Below are 16,776 nucleotides of genomic sequence, written 5' to 3' on the forward strand. Positions count from 1 at the left end.
TTTATAATTAACCATTTGTTTTCTGTATAAATTGAAAATATTTGATTTTTAATTTTATTTATATTTCAATAACGTGGCTTGAAATTGTAGCCTTTCATATATTGATATAATTATTAGAAAATTCTTTGTATTGAGATGTCTCAACTATTCCCTTTACACAACCCTTAACCACTAACATATTTATATTTTTTTAATAATTAAATTATTTACTACTCTCCCTCATCACTTCCTCGGAATTGTTATGGGTTAATTGTACACATGATCATAGGGTTAATGTTTTCCAGACAAAATTTTGGAAAATGCGCCCACATAATTTTGTCAAGTCCCCAATTTTTTTCCTTTATTTCTTACGTCAATTATTAAATTGACCAACCAATAAAATTTATTATTTTATTATTTTCAAGAAAATTATAATTAATTATTATTATTTTAAAATATTTAATTTTTAATTTTTAATAATATTTCAACAATGTGGCTTGAAATTATATCCTTTTCTAGAATTTATTTCTACCAAATACATTCAAAATAAAACAATATATATATATATATATATATATATATATATATTGTTTTGTTTTTTATATTAAAAATTTTTTTACGATGAAAGTTTGAATTTTTTTACTATTTAGCCTGTTAAAAAAATTATCTAGTTCCAATAAAATATCATTCTGATTAGAAAAAAAAATTGAATGAACCATATATACTTAAAAAATAAAAGAAAAATAAACGGTTTTACATCAATAAACATCATTTTGATAAAAATAATTTTAAACTAAAATACATAATAAAAAAAGTATAAAAGAGTTGATATTATCTTTTATAATCTATCGAATTATGATTTACTCGAAATACAAAAATCATAACATTAATTGAATTATGACATTATCACTTAACTGTATAATTCATTCACCTAAGTTGCTTTTCTTATTAGAGTTAATTTAATTTATCTAAATTATAAAATCAATTTAATTGGAATTTTCCTAAGCTAAAAGTTTCTTCAGTTACAAATAAATTTATGGAATTAGAAAAATTGGATTAGAATTTGAGATACAAGGTGTTATGTTAAGTTGATTCAAGAAAAATGAATTACCTGGACAAACTAAAATTGAGAGATTCTTGTTGACGATCAGCTGCCAAAGTTCAAATGAGATTAATAACTTCCATATTGAAGAAAAATGTTGTGTTACATAAAAATCTGGACCATAGCAGAGCTGTCATCAAAATATTTTGCAAACCTTCGATGAAATTTGTGGTATCTGAGCTTGCGAAATCTGAAAAAATTAACTAGGTGTGACTCCTTTGAATTGTAGATGAATTTGCTATCTATTGCGACTTCAGGAATTCGAGGAATACTTGTTCACTTTTCCATCATGATAAAGTACTCAATAAGAGAAACACTTAAATCCTTCAAAATTTTCAGTCCTCCACAAAATTCAATCCTAAGCATTTTTAGAGATAAAGATTGGGCGTTGTTACCAATAAATGTTAGCTTCCTGCACCAACTAATCTCAACTAATTGTCGTGCCAATTAAAACAAACAATCCTCCACCAATGAGAACTCTTACTCTTGTCCACAACAAGATCCGATAATATTTGAATATTTTTCAACTTTTTCAGTTCCTGTGGCACCTCCTTCAATAAATTTTCACCTCTTATATCAACATAACATAGATTGGTCCAATATCTCATTCTAGAAGGTAACTTCATAAGTTTAGAACAATCTTTCAATAACAAAATTTACAAATTAAATAATCGGCTTGTTGACTCTGGCAAACTTCTGATCTGAGTATTAGATAAGTTTAGATACCTTAGATGCATCATTTCTCCAATTGAATCAAGTAAATAAAAGATGTTGTATCCTTCAAAAGATAGTACTCTCAAGATTTTTAACTTTGACAACAAATCAGAGATAACTGTATCACTTATTTGAAAACCTTGATATCCATGCCTCACGTGCAAAAATGTTCTTAGACTTTTTGTTTTTTCCAAGGCTCTAAATTTATCTTTTTCAATATAATCATTAGGTTCATAAGAGAAATGACGAATCTTTTCAAAATTTTCTGATGACTCAACAATATTTTGCTCAGATCTAAAACTGATTCCTTTAAAAACTGATTGAGCAAGATCATGAACGAGATCATGCATAACATATTTGGAACTATCACTACTCAATTGTTGGAAAAGCGACCTTGAACACAATTTATGAAAACACTTACCTGCCTCATCCAATTGCTTATTTGATGGTTGAACAATACCTTCCGCAATCCATAAAAGTGCGAGTTCCTTCTCCTCAAATTCGTAATCTTGAGGAAATATTGCGCAATAGCCAAAACATCTTTTTAGATTCGAAGGAAGATAATGATAGCTTAGCTTTAATGCTGGGAGAATGTGATCACTTTCATCAAATGCACTCCATATTTTGCTTTCTAATATTTCTTCCCAAGCATTGCTCGGCTTAGAGTGTAGAAGACAACCGAGGGACTTTGCTGCCAGTGGTAGGCCTTTGCACCTTTTAACAACTCTATCATAAATTGAAATGGAAATTTGATCAGCATTAGCAGCTGCACCAGTCCCAAACGCATGCTCCTTAAACAAGGATTTACAAGCTTCGTCTGACAAAAGCTTCAACTGATAAGTATGCGAGCATCTTATTGTTTGTGCAACATCTGTATGGCGTGTTGTCACGATCATCGTGCTTCCAAGTGCACCAGCTGCAAAAGGAGACTTAAGCTTTTCCCATTCGATGTACTCCACGTTCCATATATCGTCTAATACTATCAAGAATTTTTTTCCACTTACTGCCTCTTTCAGCTGAACTTGGATATCATTTAAATTATCTGGAACGGAGGACGAGAATTGCTGAAGAAGTTTCTTTGAGATTCTGAGAACGTCAAAGGTGGTTGAAACACACACCCACGCTTTTTTGTCAAACTTGATATCTTCCAACTCCTTGTGATTGTACACTTCTCGAGCAATTGTTGTTTTGCCGATCCCTCCCACGCCGACAACTGCTATTAGTTGAAAGTTGGCACCACTTTTCACCATTTTAAGTAATTCGACTTCATCTTTGTTTCTGCAATAAACTTGTCCGAGTGGGACGCTTGAATTTCCTCTGGTTTTTGCAGTGCAGCGACATTAGTTGGTGGCAGTCCATGAAGCTCCTCAAATTCACGTTCTGCCGATCTTTGTAGGCGAAGTTTTTCCAAACGGCTATTGATTTTTTTGATCTTGGACCCCATCTGGACAGCGAACAAAGGACTAGAGAAAGAAGCAGGGAGACAGCTAAATCCTCTGCTGGAGCTAGCCTGGTGTTCTGCCTTGCGTTTGTGTCGCAAAGCTTCGTAGGCAAACTCATCCAGTAAGTCCTCTGCATCATAAGCCCAATGTTGAAGATTGTCAAGCCACTCTTTGACTCGTTTATCCATCAGCTGCCTGTCTGCTGCATTGCGAAGAAGGTGTTCAACCATCTGCAACTTGTTCTCCAGCTCTTTCATCTCTGAATCTACCCCTCCGACAAGTTGCTTGGTAAAGTACTGCACTTCATTGGACCCCAATATCTCAAACAACCCCTTAACGAGTTCGGAGACGACAGGCTCAATGACGATTTCCATGGTTCGATTGTTGGAAATAAGGAAAGATTAAAGACTGTAACAAGAAGAGAAGAATGTGAGACAGAAAGAGAAACTTGTTAATTTTGTGTTTTTAAGAGTGCTCAAAATAACAGAATATTTGAGTCACAAGTCATTCTTAGATAAATACCTTACTTATTCTAGAGATAAAGAAAGGAAAGGAATCTTTTATGATCATCAACTTTGGGTTGTTTGATTGTGATGCCAACTCTACTTTTGCTTGCCTCCTCCTGTCATCTACAGCCCATGCCTCTAATAAGAAAAATGAATAGGGAATCATTCTTTGTGTCTTTCCTCGGCCATTTTGGTTTCTTTATCCTTAATCATTCTTCATAATTCACTCTGTATATATTATACAGGGAAAGGACAGTCTTCTTATATACCACTCCTCTGCTTTTAAATTGTACAAAGCAAACTTGATTCTCTGCTAGCTCTCTGTTTATAAGATTTCACTGAGAATTTTTCCTTTCTCAATTAGGCCATTTCTGGCTGTGCCATATAGGGCATGTTTCGAATTTTAACAAAAGGGTTATCTTATTAGAGGTTAATGTAAGTTTGCAATTAAGGCTTTTCAAAACCCAAAGCTTCAGCATCATTGAAATGGTGATGACTCAATTACAAACAGGCAGTGCTTTAACATGTTTTTTATCAAACCTTTTTCTGCCTAATTAGCCTGAGGTTTTGTTGGTTACAACAAGTATGTAAGATTAGTGAAAGAAAGCCATAAGACAATCACACACACAAGAACACCTAATTTATGCGGTTTGGAAAATTTGTGCCTGCATCCACCGGGAGATGAGTCAAATGACAAAAATGGAAATAATAATACAAAGTCTAATACACTAGCATTAAACCCTAACCCAAATGCGAAACTGTTGTACACCCTTATCACTCTCCCACTTTATGTACACTCAAGTTCCAAAATATGAAATTTTCTTCTGCAGTCTTTTTTTTCAATTATTAAACAAGTCATAATTTCCAAACACCATTCATGAGTCAAACAACATTATAAGCAGAGAAGCCTGCAATTTTTTCCCACCAGTGCAAATATTCCTCGTCATCACAATTAGTTCATGGTACCATGGCATCATGAAGAAGCCCCAATTTTAAGAAGAAGCAATGATCTAGTGGTTTGTGGCGTTGATCGTCTTTATATTTTCTTCAAATCTCTACGACATCGGTCTTAAGGAATTTCACTTTCCAACTAAGTGGCTACACTACCTGCAAAACAAAGAAAAAGTATGAAATGTGCTAGGCCCAACAAAAGCAACTTTGAGAACATTCTTTAAAGAAATTACCTAGGGATGTGAAATTGTTCAGTTGATTTGTTAAAGACTTAAGATTATTTTACCCAGTACTTAGTTTGATTTGATTTTACCATATGAATGCTAGTAACGCATATGATGGATGTGTATCATAGTTCAATGAAAGAGTTTGGACAGAAGATAAATTTGAAACTTCTCCGAAACTGCTTAGTCCAAGCTCATTTGCATGGATTCCTCCAGTGGTAAATACTGATTGGATTCCAGCTGCATTGGCTCCCTTGATATCATGGTGAAGGGAATCGCCCACAGCAATAGAGTCTTTAGCATCAACACTGGCTATGTTCAGCGCTGATTTATATATTATCTGATGAATTATTACAAAGGTGATAAAGCAAAGTCAACTACACACGTACAATGATATGCATAAGAAACATAAATAAATGAACAATTTTACTAATTAGATCAAGACTGAGAGATCCAGTGACCTTATCAGGCTTGCCCATCCATCTCACTTCACCTCCAAGCTTTTCATATTTGGGTGCCAATGTACCTAGAAGGATCAACAAAATTTACATCTCAATTGGTAGGATAACAAAATTCCAAAATCTGCAATTTATATGTAGAGAAATTTCAGGTTCTGTACAACAGGCCAAATTGTGAACAAAATCACTGGCAACAGGTATAAAAATGTCACAACACAGTCAAAGCTGCCATCTCAGAGCAAGCTATTTTCCTTACACAATGTCGTGGTGTACTAAAGAGAATAGAATTTACCGGGCATAACACGCAGAGCCCTTGCCTCAACAGTCACATAATCTAGATTGGCTACAATCATTAGAATTTTCTTAACTGCACAAAGCTCCAATATTTTTTTGAGATCATCAAGACTAGTAGGTCGTACCTCTCCTGAAGGGAGCCCCAAAGCTTTAGTACTATGGGCCAAGATAAACTCAGCTTCTTCTACTTTCTCTGCGACTTGAAGGCCGAGCCCCTACAACAAGAAATGCTTGAGATATGTATGAGCATATTGAATTGACTATTAAGTGGTCGTACAAACAATCACAGAAACCCAAATAAAGAAATTTTGCTCATTTTGAATGAACTAGATAAAACAGGGTAGACCATCTTATAATACTACAATGATTATATCTATGATAAATGAGTAGAGCACCTACATATGTTTAGACACTCAAAATTGGAAGCACATTCTTAACAACCAGGTCATGACTTTACCTATTTCCCAAAAGGTCTTTTTTTTTTTTTGCCCTTGGGAGTGAGAGTTTCAACCCTCTAATAATTGTCAATTTAAACAAATTGAAAATGGTTCATCCTTGAAACAAGGATTCATAGTAAGAACCTTTCTTAAATTAATGCTCCTCGATTTCTTTATTTTCAAGTACCTTACATCGATCAAACAAAAAAGAAGGAATACTAGGTAGTTACATGTTATTGGAATTAACTGAAGCACCAAGAGAACTAAAAGAAAAATAGCTATAAAACTTTAACACTTAGCATACCTCAAGGCATAAAGCACCACGATCACTCCAAGTCATGTGAATGCAAGACCTTCCAAGTGCTGCAAACCAAGCATCATCTCTCCTATTTATAGTATAATATACAGAAAAAAAAAAAGATGTACTATGCAACTCTAAACAATGTATAAAAAGCCAACAAGACAAATGTCATTCAGACAATGAAATATAACTGAAAAACAATACCCTGAAATAAAATTTTAAGAAATGAAAAAAATAATAAGAATCAGAAATACATAAGGAGAACAAGTTAAAAGAGTAGAATCAATATGAAAAGTTTTTTTTTTTTCTAAGCTTTCAATGTGAAAAGTTGAGAGAAGAAAAATGGCCTTTTGACAAGCACTGATCATGGAATGGATGAATCACTTATTATAGTTCCCCATTCAAAAATAACGGGTCAATTAAACCACCAAGAAGGTTGATTTAAAGTGCGTGCTAAGAGAAATGAAATGAATACACTTAATTAAGAATTGACACAAAAACAAAATGCATGTTGAAAGAATATGGGGTTGTATAAACTAAAAGTAAACATTGAATTCAGCATGAGAGTTGAACTATACAAAATATTAATTCATATTGAGAATAAATGATTTCTCAATCTTTAATCTTAAAAGGTGCAATACCCAACCTTTGCAAGTACTAATGTGTTAATTTTCCACCAATGATAGCTCCTACAAAGAGAGAAGTATTAAATCCAAGGCTCTTAATCTTTTCTATGGTGGTTGAAGCACGCCATGAAGAGCTACTTATAATCACCGTTTCTGCACCAGTGGTTGTTATCTTTTCTACTGTCACCCAAAAAGAGAAATTCAAAACAATACACTATCACATCGTTTATATAGTCAAGATATTAACCCAAAAATCTAAAGTGAAACATTCCAAGGACTAATATATAAAATAAGTTGACATTCCTTATCACGTATACATCCAAAGTTGATTACCAAACATACAACCTGAGACAATCAAACTCTATCACTATCACTAACTAACAATACACAACCCAAGAATTTAAGTTGTCGGACCAGCATCAGTATCCATACAAAATGTAACCATATATACAAGCTCTCCTACTAATCGATGTGAAATAACATGCTTGCGCATAACAATAAAACTTAGAAAAATTTTGATGCATCATTACTGCATGATTGCCCATCTGCATGAATGAACAAGTTTGTACAAGAAGTCTACATATAGCATTACTCTTCACTATCCATAGTGCCAAAAATACAATCAACAGGTTCAAAGTAATTTATAAAAACTAATGTGATGTGATGTGATCGGATGAAGCATAACAATGAAGCTAATACACTTCGACATGTCTCTATTGCATGATAATCATTTATATGTGTGTGTGTGTATGAAGTAGCATTACTCTTCTGAATTCGATATCAGCCTAAAGCAAGAATACTCAAATGATAAAACTCACATTTGAATACATAAATGTAGAAATTGCACCAGGATAAGGTTAATTTCCATCATGAAGGACCCCAAATTGATCCAAGAACCACGCCTGCCCAAACAAACACCACAAACAACACAAGTACGCACACACCAATGAAGAACAATGGTATCTACATCATATATTAAATTTAACAACTTTCAAAAATTGCATTCAAAACCCTCTATAATTTGGCTTAATTCTAACTACACTATTCAGCTAAAAACCAAAGCTTGCTTCTACAGATTTATCAGAAAATTCTCAAAAATTATAACTGTTAAGTTAAAGCAACCACTTTATCAAATATTTCACACAAAAAATTAAGAAAAAATTTTGCATAAACTATTGCACCCCATTCGTTTGGAAGGAAAATAATTAGAAATTTCCCCGAGAAATTGAATTGGCGAAGTGAGCTTACCTTGAAACGGCGTGTTTCTGCAAGGTGGCGGAGCCCATCGAGGCTCTTTAACAGGGGGATGTCAGTAGATTGAAACGAGCATTTTGCCATCGTTTTCGTTTCAGAGAACGAAAATTTTTTCAGTGTTTTTGAAATTTCTGTTTTTTTCTTCTGTTTCTGATGATTTTTTTGTAACTGTAATTGTGTTTTCAGTGCAGCCTCCAGCTGCTAGAGCCGAAGGGTCAAGTAGCAGAGGACAGGGGAGTGAAACAAGGTGGGGTCTTAAGAAATCAAAACTTTGAGGTCTCTTTCAAATAATTCATTTCAAAGTAATGTCAAGATATTAGCGTAAATTCCATGTCCCACCCAGCGTTTGGAGAAATAAAGTTTTCACCCTTTGAAATCTTAATCTGTAAACCAAAACGTAATTTTGTGACGAAAGGTGCTCTGTGATGTCGGACAAGTAAATTACATTTAACCCTAACTTTTTTCATTTCTTAATTTGCCCTTAAAATGGTTGTTGGCGATTTGGCTAAACTTAATTAAATCACACTAGTCAAGATACAATTTTATTAAATTGTGCTAGACTAATTTAAGTTGAATCTAGTTGATTTTATTTTTTCAAATGTGATTTAGGCCAATAGCAAAAGGTTAAGTGCCATTCAGCCCTATATTTTTTCATTTTTTATTTTTCAAATTTAGCAAATTGAAATAACTTTTATACCCTTCTATCATTAGTTTTTCTATCAAAAGTTACAATTTGTGTGAAAACTTATAGTTTAAGAATTCAAAGGATAAAAATTTTTGGTTTTCCCAAACCTTCTACAAGAAAAAATAATTTACTCAAGATATTATCACAGATAGAGATGGATCCGATCAAATTGGTTTGGTTTTGACTCTTTATTCAAATTGAATATGTTAAACTCAAGTTTAACTCAAAATTGATGTTAATATGTGAGTTTCTCTTATCGGCAATTATTTTTTTCTATTTTAATGATTTTTCTCAATTTTTAGTATTGTTATTCACCTTTTCTCAATGTACTATTTACTAACTTGAATGAGCAAAACTTAAACTCAAGTTAACAATTTTACATTTGAATTGAACTCAAACTTGCTAACGCTTATTTAGTTTGAGCTTAGTTTAAATTCACTCTCAAATACTTACAAAATTTGGTGTGAAATGAATGAAAAGTTTATAAGATGACAACTCAATTCCAAGTTTAAAAGAGAGACTATTCAGAAGGCTCATTTACAATTTCCTTCACAGGCTCATTACCATTTTCTTTTACAGGCTCATTTAGAACCTTTCCTTGCTCTCTTAGTTTGGCAACAGCTTGTTTCATGGCCTCCTTCCTCTTCTTGCTAGCTAGTACTTTTGCTTGAACACCACTCACATTAGGGTCTTTCTTCTCCTCCTTCGGAGGCGGTGGTGGCCTCCGCCCAGCAGCAGATGCATTCCTGCCACCGACACTCAACCACACTGCTCCAGCCAAGCCTAATGTCACATTCCTACAACATATATAAATTAAGGCTATATCACAGTATGCAACAATAATCATGACCTTTCTTTCCTTTGTATTTGATGATTGAAACATTAAATAAAAGTAAAAAGTAACAATATAAAAAAATGCATCACCTATAATAGAAGACATTTCAAACAAATGTTAAAAGGTAGCATTATTTCAATTATGGATGGATTTGAACTAAGTCAATTCAAATCGAATTGATGTTTGGCACAGTTAGATCCAAATTCTAGTTGAAGTTTTGGTTCAGTAGCTCATCTCGAATACTCCTCCAATGATATTATTTATTTTGTTTTGTCAGTACGTTATTTATTTTGTTAGTAGCATTATTCAACTTGTTAATGACTTTCCAACGATATCTTCAATCAACTTGAATTTAATTCGAACTTGTCATAATAGATTCAAATCAAACTTGAGTCAGCTCATATTTGAATTTGATTTGATTCAAATTCAACTCTAACTCTAATAACTTAACTATTCCCTCTATGATTTTTCAATACTATAAGGTCTCCTATTGATAACATTTAACATATTGAAAATCAATACATTATCTGTAATTAGATTATGCTCTTTTCAAAATGCATCCGATTACTTTATAAAAGTGCTCATCATACTCACATTGCAAACCTAGTTATATATATTTTAAACTAATTCATGCACACATTATTACACAATAAAGCCATAAAATTAAGCGCATGATAAACCCTAAAAACAAACCTTCTATAAATGGATTTATGATCATCCAAAACTTGTTTAGAACGTTGATGGCAAGCCCAAATCCCTTGAAACCCTAAAGATGGAATGTGCAAAACAGGCCTCTTGGGATTGGAAGAGATGGGTGTTCTTGTTATGGTTGTGGGTGGTGTTGTGGTAAGTGAATGTGCCATGAAGATGATATGATGATGAAGAGACTCTTATCTCACTAGGGATCTTGATTGATATGAAAATAAAAATGATCATTTTGTTTTATCGAAGTTGGAACTGTGGTATATGGGTTGTAGAGGACCGGAAATTAAAAGAGGATAGTGTTTTTCTTTTGGAAATTTAGATGTACATATGAAAGTAGAATTTCATTGGCTTGTGATGGATAAGGTCCCAATTTTGTGGACCCTCTTTGCTCTCTGTGTTATTGAATATGCCATTTCCAGGAATGGATATACGCAGCACAAATATAAGCTGACTTAATTTCAGTTTAAACGAATAGAAAAAATTCAAAACTCAAAGTTTGATTTGTATTTATGATTAGTTGATTTAGCTTAAATTTGTAACTGTTAGAATCTCAAGTATAAGGTATGAGATTTGGATCCCACATTGAAAAGTATGGACAACTAGTGTGGGGTTTATATAACCTTACGCTCTCCCATCTCAATAGTTAGCTTTTGAGGTGTGATTTTCCTAAAGTTCGTATCAGTAGCTGGAGTTTTAATATTTAAATCAGTATTGTTATTAAAATAACATCCTTTTTCACCATAATTAATTCCCTATTTAGATAATTGTTCAGCTCAATTCGATTTAAACTATAAACAAAGTTTGAACCAATTCAAACTAAACTATTAGCTTACAAACTAAACCAATCTAAACACCCTTAAAATCAAATTCAACTTAGTTATCAGTTAAGCCTAAAACTCTAGCTCATCCATCCACGTGAACTCGAGCCAATGTTCTAGCCCGTTTAAACAAGTTGCATATTATGTAATATTATACATATGCATTGGATAAGCAAGCTTCTAATAAATATAACAAAAGAAAAGGAGAGCAGTTTTAGGAAATAGTTATGGCAACTTGGCAATCTCCAAATATTTCACCTGTGGTTCAAATTCTGTTTTTCCAAAGGGATATTTATAGAGATTACCAATAAATATAGAAACACTTATCACAAATTCAATATGAATACCAAGTATCAAGTCAAAATCATTTATATTTAGCATATAATTAGACAATTAGTAGATCAAAACAAGACTACAAGAAAAATTATTGAAGACAAACGATGAAGCTTGTAGAGGTACTTATCTCATCAACTCATAATACTCTGTATTAGGGTAAGATTCAATAGCCATGCTTACGGCTGACTCAGATTCCAATCAAATTCATAATATCCAACTCAATCTCAAGCTCAATAAAATCAGTGTACAATAACATCACCAAAATACATCAAACAGAGAAACGGATTTTGTTTGAGCCTAACCAGCCCAGATCAATCCACCACTCTAGATTAAAATGCACCCATCTCCCCAAAGAATTCTTTTATATCCGTATAATTAGGAAGTCAGAAATAAACTAATTAATTGCCGCGTACGCTTCTGACCACAATTGGGTGCTACCTTTCAATTATATGGCAAGGTAAACGTCGAAGCATAGATTCAATAACCCACCTCAAAAAGTTATGAAGGGTATCAAAAGATTGAGGAACACAAGGGATCTTTGAAACTAAACCAAAAATGAAACTTTCGTTTAATACCAAGCTGAAAAATATCCAAAATCTTTGTTTATCATCTCAAATTATATCTCCAATACGCAGAAACGTAAAATAAGAACAAAAATAATTTAAGAAAACAATTTGGTCCTAACTGCAACAAAGCAAATGGGTAGTACTTAAGATAAGCCAACCACAATATTTCAGCTCAAATCAGGTATCATCTTCCTTTTCACTCATCGTCATCCTCATCAACGGCAGAGTTGAGGGCTTGCAATCTTTCGATCAATTTTGCCTTCCTTTCCTCATATGTTAGTTTCTTCAAGTTGTATCTGTAATACAAACAGAAATAGCTCAGTTATGAGATTTTGTAATGTCAAGTACGACAACAAACACGCATGTTGGTCTTTTACCTCTTGTGCTCCTTGGGAGGCTGCTTGTCTGACTTCTTGGCAGTAGGATCTGCACGAATGGCAGCATGGACCTTCTTGTACAGTGCCTCCATGCCATCAGCATCAATTCCTCTCTTGATGTATTCACTGAAGTGAGACTGATACTTCTCAGGTTCGTCTTCCATCAAAGCCTTGATGATGACAAAGGCAAAAAATTAATACACCACCAAGAAAGAATGTAATGTTCTATAAACAATCTTTTGCAAAATTCAGCCATACCCTCATGTATGAAGCAACATGACCACCATAGATATACTTGTGGTGAACCTCAGCATCAAGCTGCTTACTGTCCTTCGAGAAGCCAGCAAACCTCTTGTCACTGTGGGGAATGTCAAGCCCACCATCCAAAGCTCCCTGCATTAATGATAAGCAATCCTATGAACACCTAATGTGTATTTAAGAGAATCTTATTTCAACTTGAGAATGTTCTCAGAAGATAAGCCAAAAAATCAATTTGTTTCTGCAAGCAAAAATAGCTACACATGCTAGTGGCAAAAATAATAGATCACATAGAATAAAAAAAAATTGTTGAGACAACCAGCAGTAGTAAAATTAAGTATGGAAAGGTACATGTACAAGAGCCATGAAGAAATTTAAAATTAGCAACATCTTTGGTGTTGGCAATTTAAATACCTTTAGAGCACCAAAAACACGGTTTCCAGTAGTGGTTCTAATCAGCCCAACATCAAGAAGGGCACGGAATGGCCTCCTGCTGTCACCTGGTTCAACAGAGTAATCCTCTCCAGTAGCCTGAAAAGAAATTTAATTGCTTTGGATGTTTCATCATAGCAACTGCATTTAAGCAGGTTTATCATTCAATACAAAAGGGCACGAAGAATTCAAGAGAAATAATAAGTACCTCAACATTTCCTTCATATTCATCATCCATCTCAAGCTGTTTCAAGACACGGCGGGCACAGAGAAGTCCAGTGCAATAAGCTGATAAGTGTCAAGACTTTAATGAGCGTCACAGAAATTTTTGTAATAGTGCGAAAAAAACTAGGAGTTTAAGATACCTGCAGCATAGTTTGTAAGGCCTACTTCAAGCCCATATTGAGGCAACTCATGGGCATATGCTGAAGCAAGAACTGAATCACCAACAATGCTGGCTGATATTATTTGTGCAACAATATCCCTGTTAGTCTAAAAATTGGTGAAGGATGGAACATAAATAAAAAATTGAGTTGACTCACCATTGCATTACTCAGACTACATATTACTAATGCCTAAAACAAGAAAATGATATCATAAAGGCAGTGTTTTTAACAAAGCTCCTATTAAGTGATTTTCTAGAAAAATCTTTTAGAGCACTTCCTAAAATTGCACTACAGGGCTTTAAATGATAATTTTATAACACCTCAGGCAGCACCCAAAGGACTTCAAGACAACCATTAACTAAAACAAAAAGGTAAAGATGTTAAGTACTATATTTCTACAAAATAAATTAATAAGCCAATTGTAGGATACAAATCGCACAACAAAACGATACTTGGGAGTATTGTACTTGTTCTTATCCTGGTTGATCAACCGGATCCTTGCCCTGTAATCAGTCTTCCCCTCTGCATGCAACTCCATATGATTAGATAACCCAACAAAAAAATGAAAAATTGGATTTAAAAAAAAAAAAAAAGATTTACATTCCACATCACAAGTCACATTGGAAACAAATAGAATTATAAGTTTCACAAACTCCAAGTTCAATATTCATTTTCTAAGTACCAACAGCAAATATCATATGTTAACATATTAAAAGTTCCACAATTCAATACTATATACTACAAGTTTCACATTCCAAATAACATGTCCTACAAATCTAGCTACAAATTGTCAACAACAATATACTACCTCTCCTTCTCTTGTACTTGACCTGGAACCTCTTGAAGTAAGCCTTGGTCTTCTGAGCTTTCACAAAGGCCTGTCAAAACCAAAAACAACAACGTTTCAACATAAGCCCTAAAATTTAAGCTTCTAATACAAGCAAAACAACAAACACCCGTCTCTCCTGAACAGAAACGAAATGATTTTAATCATCAAAACCAAAAATTAACCAAATTACAAAACCCTTTCCGAACAGAAACTCAAAAAGGAAACAGGTGAATAACACCAATAAAAAAATACCCCATTCATACTACCCAAAACAGATCATTTTAATCAACAAGAGCTAAAATCAAAAATTTAACAAACATCTTTCCCGGAACATTTTCCCGCACTTTTTCGAGAACCAAACCGAAACAAAACCAAGTACACAGCATAAGAACAAACACCCCTTTTTCAGCAAGCAATGTACATAGACAAATCTTTTCTTGGCCAACATGTTTCATCACTTTCTCGGGAAACAAACAGAAACAAAACAAAAGAAAGAAATGGGTAAGAGATCTTACCATTGCTGAAGCTTTTGCGTTGGAAGAAAAAGGTAGAAATAGAAGAAGAGGACGGCTCGGCTAGAGAGTTTGGGAAAGAAAGGAGATTGATATATAAACCCTAAAACTGTGAATGACTTAAGAGATGTCAAATCAACGGCTGCGATTTTATTTAGCAAATGGTCTCTAGGGTTTTTTTTCCTAGTAAAGGGGCAGTTTAATATTTTATCGTTTTATTAAAGTTAAGATTTGCCGCGGCTGGGCCTATTTTATTTTCACGTACTCCTGCTGCGTTATATTTTAATAATTATATTTTTTAATAATAATATATATTAGTGCAATTAATTAAAATAATTATTTTTTTGAAATGGGTTACAAAAAATAAATAAACTCTACCTCAAATTTTATAGTCAATACATTGGGGTATTACTTGAATCGAATTAAACCGATTGATCTGATCGATTGAATTGTCAACCGTTAATTAAATTGATTAGGTTACATATAAAATAGAACGAATGGATCAATATAAAAAATTAATTTTTTTAATTTATTATAAAAACTTAAACTAAAATTTTATTTATTATATTTGAATATATATATCACTAGACTAACTTTATTTTAATATTAAATAAGTCAAATTATAAATTATATAAAATTTCTATTAATATTATTTTTAAATAACTAATCAATCTAACTATCAATTAACCAATCTGATTATCAATTGGATCATATCGTTCCCTTCATCAGATCGATATCTCATTTGTTATAAAATTATTTATAAATTTGAAGATTTGAAAAGATTTTTATGCTCGAAAAGAAAATAGATTAGTAAATAATTGATATTCATCTTTATATTACTTAGGCGTTGAGCAATGTTTTAATTAGAGTGAATCACATTTTCCCACCTAAGGTTTAGTCTTAAAACACTTTTTCACCCCTCGTTGAAATAAATAACATTTTAAACCTAAAAATCAAGCATAAATAATAACTTTTCAGCCAAAATTAAACTTTATTAATAAAATAATAGTATCAAAGAGTGAAATTATTATTTTTTCCTCACTATTTTATTTTTTAAAATTACTAAATAATCTTAAATTAACAAAAATAAAAAATAATATTTTAAATATCTAAATTATATAAGAAGTTATTTATTTTATTTTTCTTTCGTTCTTGTCTTTATTTTATCTTTTGTATAGATAGAAGTATTTTTGTCGTATAATTGTATATTAAGAGTTAAATTATAATTTTTAAAAATATCATGAATCTTTACGAAATTTTTTAGGAGTTATTGAATATTTTTAAAAAGTTTAGAGGTCTTTTAGAAATTTTTAACAGATCATTTTGGCCCCACTAATAGTTTCAAAATGATTTACATTTCCAAAGAATTGAATAAAATATAACAATATTTTTTAAGAGTTAAATTGTTATGTTTAAAACTTTTAGATGTGATAAAAAAAATTTTATTTTTAAAATTGACATATATTAAAATTATTATTTTACCCTTAAATTGTTAATTTTTTTAATAGGGTTTAAATTTAATTTTGGGTAAAAAAATATTATTTATACAAACTACTGATGAAAAAGGGTTTTTAAACCAAACCTTAGGTTGAACAATGTTATTTACTTTTCTAATTATTGTACTGGGTTTTGACCTGACCAGTAACATTTTATTGGGGCAGTGGATAGGTGGAAAAAATTAACACTTTTTAAATAAATTTTTTTGGTATAAATTTAGTTGAATAAGAAGGAAATTATTTCCATATATTA

The 16,776-nt window shown here is 32.4% G+C and overlaps 3 protein-coding genes across 7 annotated transcripts in view; all 3 read right to left on the reverse strand.

The window, feature by feature from the left end:
* The window catches only part of LOC123220648, a 67,420-nt gene extending 56,598 nt beyond the window's left edge, over positions 1-10,822 (reverse strand). Inside the window, exons 1-2 of one of the 2 annotated variants that reach the window (XM_044643208.1) lie at positions 10,502-10,820; positions 9,355-9,770 (exon numbers count right to left, since the gene is read on the reverse strand). In XM_044643208.1, coding sequence (XP_044499143.1) covers positions 9,494-9,770; positions 10,502-10,671 — 447 coding nt within the window. In that variant the 5' untranslated portion in view covers positions 10,672-10,820 and the 3' untranslated portion in view covers positions 9,355-9,493. Of the gene's footprint in view, positions 1-9,354; positions 9,771-10,501 lie in introns of those variants that run through there. The other variant, XM_044643209.1, reaches the window with a different exon arrangement.
* LOC123220641 (phosphoserine phosphatase-like) lies at positions 4,478-8,545 on the reverse strand. Of its 4 annotated transcripts, XM_044643196.1 has the most exons (7): positions 8,283-8,545; positions 7,853-7,936; positions 7,055-7,214; positions 6,412-6,470; positions 5,669-5,885; positions 5,380-5,444; positions 4,478-5,258 (listed from the first exon to the last, which is right to left on the reverse strand). In XM_044643196.1, exons 4-7 carry the CDS (start codon positions 6,445-6,447, stop codon positions 5,004-5,006), a joined length of 573 nt encoding a protein of 190 aa, XP_044499131.1. In that variant the 5' UTR covers positions 6,448-6,470; positions 7,055-7,214; positions 7,853-7,936; positions 8,283-8,545; the 3' UTR covers positions 4,478-5,003. The 4 variants fall into 4 exon arrangements, with proteins under 4 accessions (XP_044499131.1, XP_044499134.1, XP_044499133.1 ...); XM_044643199.1 differs by lacking the exon at positions 7,853-7,936 and having other exon boundaries at positions 7,055-7,211; XM_044643198.1 differs by lacking the exon at positions 7,853-7,936.
* A 1,390-nt stretch (positions 10,823-12,212) lies between the features above and the next one.
* Positions 12,213-15,186, reverse strand: LOC123220000 (60S ribosomal protein L5). The gene is made up of 9 exons (XM_044641985.1): positions 15,031-15,186; positions 14,495-14,564; positions 14,117-14,208; positions 13,666-13,792; positions 13,509-13,588; positions 13,283-13,399; positions 12,869-13,003; positions 12,611-12,780; positions 12,213-12,529 (listed from the first exon to the last, which is right to left on the reverse strand). The coding sequence occupies exons 1-9, from the start codon at positions 15,031-15,033 to the stop codon at positions 12,430-12,432; spliced, it is 894 nt and encodes a 297-aa protein (XP_044497920.1). The 5' UTR covers positions 15,034-15,186; the 3' UTR covers positions 12,213-12,429.
* Positions 15,187-16,776: the final 1,590 nt, after the last annotated feature.

The sequence above is a fragment of the Mangifera indica genome, chromosome 7 (genome assembly GCF_011075055.1).
Source record: "Mangifera indica cultivar Alphonso chromosome 7, CATAS_Mindica_2.1, whole genome shotgun sequence".
Lineage (NCBI taxonomy): Eukaryota > Viridiplantae > Streptophyta > Magnoliopsida > Sapindales > Anacardiaceae > Mangifera > Mangifera indica.

Excerpts from the sequence above, each read along its gene's own strand:
- LOC123220641 (XM_044643199.1), bottom strand. The coding sequence starts at position 6,447 with ATGACTTGGAGTGATCGTGGTGCTTTATGCCTTGAG. Across the intron at positions 5,886-6,411 it reads GTGGTGCTTTATGCCTTGAG|GGGCTCGGCCTTCAAGTCGC; the intron begins GTATGCTAAGTG and ends TTCTTGTTGTAG. Across the intron at positions 5,445-5,668 it reads GGCTCTGCGTGTTATGCCCG|GTACATTGGCACCCAAATAT; the intron begins GTAAATTCTATT and ends TGATCCTTCTAG.
- LOC123220000 (XM_044641985.1), bottom strand. Across the intron at positions 13,589-13,665 it reads CCTTACAAACTATGCTGCAG|CTTATTGCACTGGACTTCTC; the intron begins GTATCTTAAACT and ends GACACTTATCAG. Across the intron at positions 12,530-12,610 it reads CCTCCCAAGGAGCACAAGAG|ATACAACTTGAAGAAACTAA; the intron begins GTAAAAGACCAA and ends TTTGTATTACAG.